Source organism: Pezoporus occidentalis, unplaced genomic scaffold, assembly GCF_034315485.1.
Source record: "Pezoporus occidentalis ecotype Australia unplaced genomic scaffold, CSIRO_AGI_Poc_V1 ctg249, whole genome shotgun sequence".
Lineage (NCBI taxonomy): Eukaryota > Metazoa > Chordata > Aves > Psittaciformes > Psittacidae > Pezoporus > Pezoporus occidentalis.
The window spans coordinates 726,788-734,414 of NW_026914383.1; the positions used below are offsets into that span (position 1 = coordinate 726,788).

Below are 7,627 nucleotides of genomic sequence, written 5' to 3' on the forward strand. Positions count from 1 at the left end.
GGGCTGACTGGTCCAGGGAGGAGGGTTGCAGGACCTGCGCCATGACCCAGGAGCTGAGTGTCTCACTGTGGGTCTCCTTCCACAGTGTCTGGAGGAACAAGGTGGGTGCTGGGTCTGGCAGTGTGGGGCTTGCACCCTGGCCGGGGGGTCCCCAGGAGGAGCCAGGGCTGCCATAGGAGGAATGTGGGGTTTTGCAGTGGAAGGAGGCACCGTGCCTGTGGGAGCGGGTGTGCAGAGGCTGCGGATGGTGCTGTACCATGAGCCCCCGAGCAGAGCTGCCCACCAGCACTGCGGTGCTGCCGTCACCTTGTCATGGGTGCTGAGCCCAGTGAGAAGCTTCGTGGCAGAGGATGATGGATGGCGGTGCCTCGACCTCAGCGGGGGATGTGATGGATGGTGCCCAGCTTAGGAGTGATGCTGCCACCAGCCTGAGCAACACCAGCACCAGCACCAGCCTGGGGAGCGATGCCATCGCCTGCACTGGACCTGCAGTGGGGCTCAGGAGCAGTGGTGTGAGCCCCGAGGCTGTGGGAGCCACTTGCCTGGGCTGTGGCTTGCTTGGGGCAGGGTTGTGGGTCCCTCTGGGGACCAAGTGACACCTGACAGCACGGCCAGAGGTTTAGTGGGTGAAGAGATACATGGGGAGGGCAGCAGTTGGGGGGGGGAGGTGCTGTGTGCTGTGGCAAAGGGATTGTACACATCACCCCTTGGGTATTAAAGACCTGCCCAGAGGACGTGTGGAGATGGACCATGTACCACAGGGGTGGCTCTTCGGGGTGGGAAGAAGAGGCTGGGGAGCAGGACCCCAACATGTGGGAGGCACTGCCTGGTGCTGCAGTCACATCGAGACGAGCTCTCATGTCACATCTATGTGTCCACCTGGGCACCGTGTCCCCTCTCAGAGGTGGTGTGGTGAGTGTGGGAGCCCTGGGCATCACTGCAGCACTGGGCTGGTACCCTGGGGGTCACAGCCTGCAGAACCAGTGGTGGTGGGGAGGGAGCAGGACCGTTCCTGGCACTGGCACCCTCTGGGATGGGTCTCACCCCAGTGAAAGATGTCCCCTCCTGCAGGAGGTGGTGGAGAGTCACAGTCCCTGCATGAGACTCGGCTAAGCCTTGGCTCGCAGTGAGACCCCACAGTGGTGGGTGGCCACGAGGCTGGTGTGTGACCTGAGCGAGGCCAGCAGGGTGCCTTTGGGGTGTGTGAATCCCTGGGGTGGCTGTGTGAGCATCCAGCACGCCCGAGGGACAAGTGGGGTGTGCTGGGGCTGTACTGTGTCAGGGGGACACAAAGCACCATGGTGTGGCTGCTGGAACTGCCCATGTGTCTGTAATGCTGACAGAAGGCGACCCCTGTAAACCACATTGGGTAGAGGAGCGGCCCAAGTTGATATTGATATCCACAGGTGATTCCCAAAGCCTCCCTCACTCCCCCAGCAGCATGGAGGCACAGGGGCACAGCACAAGGTGCATTTGCTGTGCTGAAGCAGACCAGGACTGTGAAATGCCCCATGCAATTGGGGGGCACCCATCAGCTCTCCATCCTGTCCCGGCTCTGCACAGTGACACTTCCCTTCCCCACATACCCCATGGCAGCTGCATCTCCCCAGTGTCTCTGAAGACACTTCTCCCTAATATCCCACATCCATCCCGAGTTTCTAATCCAAAACTATCACCACAACAGCAGCTCCTCAAGGCAAGCGCTTGACCTCAGCTCTGGGATTCAGAGGGATCCTCATCAGGTTCCTCTGTAAGTCTGCATTAATGCCGATTGCCTCAAGAGGACACTCGCTGCCTTCTCGCATGGCCACGTGTGAAACGCTCCCAGTAGCAGCAGGAAGATGAACATTTACATGAATGAGGCTTTTCTTGCTCTTCCCCTTTCAGAGAAGCCTTTGGGAGATGCTGAGCTGGCACTCACAGCACAGAACAGACGAGGAAACACAAAGGATTTTCTTGCCTTGTCCATCGTGTTTTATTGGAAATCTCAATTACAAAAATCATTCCGTGCCACTTAAGCGCCAGACTTTGATCCCATCAGTTGGTTTTCCAGGCAGAGAAGGCCACAAGTGTGGCAGTCACCAAACAAAATACCCTGAGGCTGAGCACAGGCGCATTGCAGCGAGCTGGAGGTGCTCTCCTCTGCGAGCACAGAGGCTCTGGGCCAGCACGTGCTGCCCCTGCTCCATCCATACCATTTCCCATCAGCACAGCGCCAGTCTCCATCTCCTCCCTGTTTCACAGCATTCACAGGTGACATTTCTCAAGACAAACATCTCGACAGACAGAGATGACACCGGGAGCATGGATGCAGTCCTGGTGGGAGCAGGTTTCCTCTGGCTGCGGGGGAAGCAGCTCTGGAGCTTGGCAGGATCCTCAGAGCATCATTTGCACTTGAAGAAGAATTTTTTACGAAGGAAGTTGAAGCAGCCTGGGATCTGCTTGTACTTCCCCTTGGCAGAGACAGCGTTGGCCACCTGAGAACAGGAGGAGAGTGGATGAGGAGCAGGAAGGACACGGAACCCAGGGATGCGTGGAGAACTCAAAGCAGCTTCCAGTGTCTGAAGGGGGCTACAAGGATGCTGGAAAGGGACTCTTCATCAGGGACTGGAGCAATAGGACAAGGGGTGATGGGTACATATGTACCATAGCGAGTACCATTAGGAGTACCACAGAGTGTAAGCGAGCACCATGGACATCTCCAGGAACAGGAGAACCAGCAGGACTTCCCCAAGGGCACGACCTGCCTGGACACATGGCAGCAAGCTTATAACAGTGACCCAAGTTCCACGAGCTTGGACTTTGACACTCACCCGCAGTAACATGTTCAGCAGGTCTTCCGAAGGGGCATATTGCTCCAGCACACTGTCCAGGGTTTCCACATACCAGGAGCCACTCGACACCTCTCTCCAGGAGACAAAACCTGCAGAGGAAGAATGAGAACATCACTGCCAAAGACAGTTTTATGTTCTCGTCTCACTCAGTTCCTGCCATCTCCAATTGCCCCAAACCTCCCCCAACTTTGGCTACAAATCTCCAACATTTTGGCCAGTTCCTCTGGGGATCTCACCTGGAAAAGTTGAGTAGGAGACCAAGATGTCACTGGGAGTGGGCAAACTGGCTACAGCATCTGGCTCATCCGTGTTACCTGATGGAGCCTGGAAAGGAGTCGCATCCGACTCCACAGAACCTCCGGGAGCTTCATCTCCAGGTGAACTGGAATCCACTACAAAGCCTCGATCTCTCTGCTCTGCAAAAGGCAGGAACAAGTCAGTTCCCAATGTTCATATTACTCAATTGCTCAATGGTGAGACGACTGGAGGCCAGGAGGATGATCAGGGGGTGGAGTAGCTCCTGTATAGAGACAGGCTGAGAACACTGGGGCTGTTCAGCCTGAAGAAGAGAAGCTGTGTGGAGACCTCAGAGCAGCTTCCAGTGTCTGAAGGGGGATCCAAGGATGACTGAGAGGGACTACCAGAGCCAAAACAAATGCGCTACCAGAGCCAAAACAAAGATTCACCTCCACCACAGGCTTGGATGAAGAAGAGTTTGGGTTTTCCTCTCAGACTCGGGCAATTGGACCCATTGAAATAGTTCACAATCTTTTCTATTGGAATTGGTTTTCCATCTGTTCCATAAACGCCTCCGGGGAACTGAACATGGCTCGTCTGCAAGAGGAAAATCCAGGAGCTAGGAATGCAGAAGGGGAGGCCAGCTCTGAGGGAACCCATCTCTGATGGGTGCTCTGCAGCCTGAAGTTCCCAGAACACATTTGCTCCTTGTCAGGGTGAGGGGACAGCCCAGCATTGTCTGAAACATGCTAACACCCATCGTCCTGTTGCCCAACTCCTATCCCACCTCTTCCAGCAATGGGGTTTTTCATCCTCCGGGACAACAGGCACTTAACATCCACCATTTTCCTAACAGTGACTCTCCCCTCCTCATTCTGCGAGGCCTCACGCTTGAGATAAACAGGCTTTACTATTGATAGCATCTTCCCCATCAGAGCTGGAGACAAAGTAAGGCCTGAATGGGCACAGCGCGAGGGTCAGCTCTGCCTCCCTTCACTCCGGGGCTGTCATTCAGCTACAAATTATATAGCCCAGCTTCCAAAAGGGAGAACTGGCAAGGTTGGATCAGACTGTGCTGGAGAAGCAGCACATAGCAGAAGCAGTTCAATTTGTATCCTCAACCCAGATGCAAAATGTAACTCAATGTGCAGAGGCAGGGGAGCAGAAAACCTTCGGAATGCTCCTGTTCCCATGCAGGCAGCCTGACTAATGGGCAAAGGGAGAGACGGGAAGGACCCACCTGACAGCCATGGGAGAGGATGACCACAGTGCAGCAGTCCAGGGTGCTGTGGTCCTGCCGTGCCAGCTTCTGCAGCTCTGAAACCATGGCCTGCACAGGAAACATCACGGTAACAGCTGCTCAAACCTGGGCACTGCTCTTACCACAGACTGGTTTGGGTTGGAAGGGACCTTAAAGCTCATCCAACTTCAACCCCCTGCCACGGGCAGGGACACCTTCCCCCAGAGCAGCTTGCTCCAAGCCCCTGTGTCCAACCTGGCCTTGAACACTGCCAGGGATGGGGCAGCCACAGCTTCTCTGGGCACCCTGTGCCAGCGCCTCAGCACCCTCACAGGGAAGAGCTTCTGCCTAAGAGCTCATTTCAGTCTCTCCTCTGGCAGGGTAAAGCCATTCCCCTTGCCCTGTCCCTACAGGCCCTTGTTTTCAGCACGCTCCCAACATGGGCACATTTCCCATCACACACACTTCCATGAGCTCAATGCAGCAGCCTCACCTGAGCTTCCAGATCCCTCTGAGTCAGGACATCAAAGCTCAAGGCCCTGAAGCGCTTTTCCAGCTTCTCACAGTCCACGTCGGAGCCGTGGCGAGTGGACAGACCTGAGCCTGTGGTGAAGTTGATGTTGTTGAGGATCAGGCAGCGCCCGCACGGATCCGCTCTCAGCTGGTAAACCTGCCAGGCACACACTGCAGTTAAACACCCTCTCATTCGAGTGCCTGCTGGCTATTCCTGCAGGATGCAGTGTCAAGGAGGAACAGGAGTCCTTAAAGCACCTCAGTTCACAGCTTTTTTCATCTCTCCAAGCCTAAGTATGGATAAGAGGCTTTGTGCTCCAGGCACACGTTTTTATCAGCAGTAGGGAATGCAAAACCACCCACCAAATAGGGTGGAGATCTGTGGAAAGCAGCTGCTTCTTCACCCAGAGTCTCCAATGGCAAGCTGAAGCTTCTAGAGGGTATTTTTTAGGCATTGTCATCAAATGTGACCACAACAGCCCATGTGAGGAGCTGAGAATGGGCTAGAAAAATCTCTCCCAGACTCATCTTTACCATCAACAGCAGCACCACAGGAATCTCATGAGGGCTATCCTCAGCCCTATGCTTCCAAAGTCTATACAGAATCCATGACAGGATCATCAGGTTGGATGCTCCAGATCCCTGCATCCTTGTGACCCTGAGCAATGGCTCAGATGACACAGAGCAAGAACCAGCTATCCCAGGGTTATTTCCTGGCAGCCACCCACAAGGCCCAAAGCCTTTGCTTAATAGCGAATGTTTTCAGCCCAACCAAATACTGACCAGATCGCGGTTCCACTTGTCAACAGCCAAACCTACAACACAACAGACACAGGACTTAGCTCTCCCACACTCCACAGCCAGGTGTTGTCCACCTTCCTCCCCATATCCACATCGTTCCTTCCCTGTCGGCCCTGACACATTGGTGATGTGTATAAATTCCCTGGCCCTCCGGAACAGCCTGGGCCATGGCTTACCCCGGACTGGCACAGGAGGTACCCGTGGTCTTTCACTCTCTGCTTGCACCGGGATGGACAAATGTTCTGGAAGGTTCACATCTGTAAAGACAGAGATCAGGCAGATCTCACTTCTCCCCCTTCTGACTTCATGCTACAAGTAAGCAACCCAGGGTCCCCAAAAGGACCCTGCTGTGATGCCACAAGGTCACATCACATCTGTTTTCCCTTTGCAGGGTTTCACAGACTCAAGTTTCTTCTCACAACTACACAAGCTCGATCCCCACGCAGACAAAGAGGTGCACAAGGTGGTGAGGACATGGCAAAATCCATTCTCACCAAGGTACTGGGGAAATCCTGTGCAAAACCACAGACAAGGGTGCGTGGCAGCAGGTTGAGGTGATCCTCCCTCTCTACTCAACCCTGATGAGGCCACATCTGGAGTCCTGAGTCCAGCTCTGGGCTCCTGAGTACAAGAAAGACAAGGAGCTACTGGAGAGGGTCCAGCCGAGGCCACAAGGATGCTCAGGACTCTGGAGCATCTCTCTCATGAGGGGAGATTGCAGGAGCTGGGCCTGGTTAGTGCAGAGAAGAGCAGCCTGAGAGGGGATCTCATCAATGCACATGAATAGCTCAAAGGTGGGCGCCAGCAGGATGGTGCCAGACTCTTTCCAGTGGTGTCCAGTGACAGGATGAGGAGCAATGGCCACAAACTAAACCACAGCAAGTTTCACCTCAACATGAGCAAGAACATCTTTCCATTGAGGGTGGCAGAGCCCTGGCACAGGCTGCCTAGGGGGGCTGTGGAGTCTTCCTCTCTGCCACCCCACATATTGCTGTTTGCCCAGAAACCGGTCACACCCTCAAGTCTTACTTTTAGGATGATGTCCTCCACGTAACTCCAGCTCGACAGGCCTCAGGTCTACCAGCTGGGGTGGTGCCGATGGGCACCCACACTCCTCGGTCAGCATGTCTGCGAGGTCGCCCTGCCCTGTGTCCCGCAGGATGGAGAGGAATACAGGGAAAGCCCGCTTCCCTCGAGTCTCCAGGTCAATGACCAGCTGCCGGGCTTGCTCTCCTCGGCTGCCAGCGCTCTGCAGAGGAGGAAAACCCAGGATTACAGAGCGACATCGAGCCACGGTGTGCTGCTGGGCCAGCCTTTCCCTCTGATCTCCATGGGGAGGAAACCTCCACACAGGGTGAATGAGACCGAGACCCAACGGACACAGTCACAGATCTCACCAGCAACCACCCAAACCCCAGCCCTGGACCCCTCCGACCACAACCCCTGGCTGCCTGCCCCATAGAGCCCACCATAGGGAGGGCAAGGGGGGAGGGAGCCCCCGCAGGAGAGGGCACTGACATCCCCAGTAACTGAGAGGGGACACGGGGCCCCTTACCCCCGTCACCAGGCTGGGATGGACACCCAGGGGGAGAGCAGGAAGAGTCAAGACCCGGGGTAGGTGTCACAGCTCCGACCTTCAGGGCCCATGGTAGGGAGGGACAAGGGCAGCTCCCCCGGCCTGGCCCCAGCATGGGGGCACACGGGGCGCTACCTGCGGCCTGAGAGGACACCGGTGGGTGCCTGTCCCCAGCACGGGGGGAATCGGGGCCCTACCTGGGGCCTGCCCCTAGAGACAAGGGCCCGCGGGGCGCACACGCGGTGCCCCCCCCTCACCTGCACGTCCTCCACCATGGGCCGGGTGAAGAGGCCGCGCTCCTGCAGCGGGCCCCAGAGCGGGGCCACCCGCAGCGCCGCCACCAGCCTCGCCCGGCCGCGCCGCAGGGCCCGGCGCTGCGCCTCCTCCATGGCCGCTCCCCGCCCGCTGCAACCGGAACCGCCGCCG

At 56.6% G+C, this 7,627-nt stretch overlaps 1 protein-coding gene across 2 annotated transcripts; it reads right to left on the bottom strand.

Moving 5' to 3' along the window:
• Positions 1 to 1,949: 1,949 nt before the first annotated feature.
• On the bottom strand, positions 1,950 to 7,618 carry CASP9 (caspase 9). Of its 2 annotated transcripts, XM_062622844.1 has the most exons (10): positions 7,459 to 7,618; positions 6,655 to 6,874; positions 5,802 to 5,882; positions 5,608 to 5,639; positions 4,805 to 4,981; positions 4,312 to 4,401; positions 3,521 to 3,668; positions 3,071 to 3,250; positions 2,814 to 2,923; positions 1,950 to 2,477 (listed from the first exon to the last, which is right to left on the bottom strand). In XM_062622844.1, exons 1-10 carry the CDS (start codon positions 7,588 to 7,590, stop codon positions 2,385 to 2,387), a joined length of 1,263 nt encoding a protein of 420 aa, XP_062478828.1. In that variant the 5' UTR covers positions 7,591 to 7,618; the 3' UTR covers positions 1,950 to 2,384. The 2 variants fall into 2 exon arrangements, with proteins under 2 accessions (XP_062478828.1, XP_062478826.1); XM_062622842.1 differs by having other exon boundaries at positions 5,608 to 5,882.
• Positions 7,619 to 7,627: the final 9 nt, after the last annotated feature.

What these genes read in the sequence shown, in the direction of transcription:
- CASP9 (XM_062622842.1), bottom strand. Translation starts at nt 7,590, where the DNA reads ATGGAGGAGGCGCAGCGCCGGGCCCTGCGGCGCGGCCGGGCGAGGCTG. An exon ending in CTCCTACTCAACTTTTCCAG is followed by an intron (nt 2,924 to 3,070) that starts GTGAGATCCCCA and finishes CTTCCTCTGCAG; the next exon opens with GTTTTGTCTCCTGGAGAGAG. An exon ending in TGCTGAACATGTTACTGCGG is followed by an intron (nt 2,478 to 2,813) that starts GTGAGTGTCAAA and finishes TCCTGTTCTCAG; the next exon opens with GTGGCCAACGCTGTCTCTGC.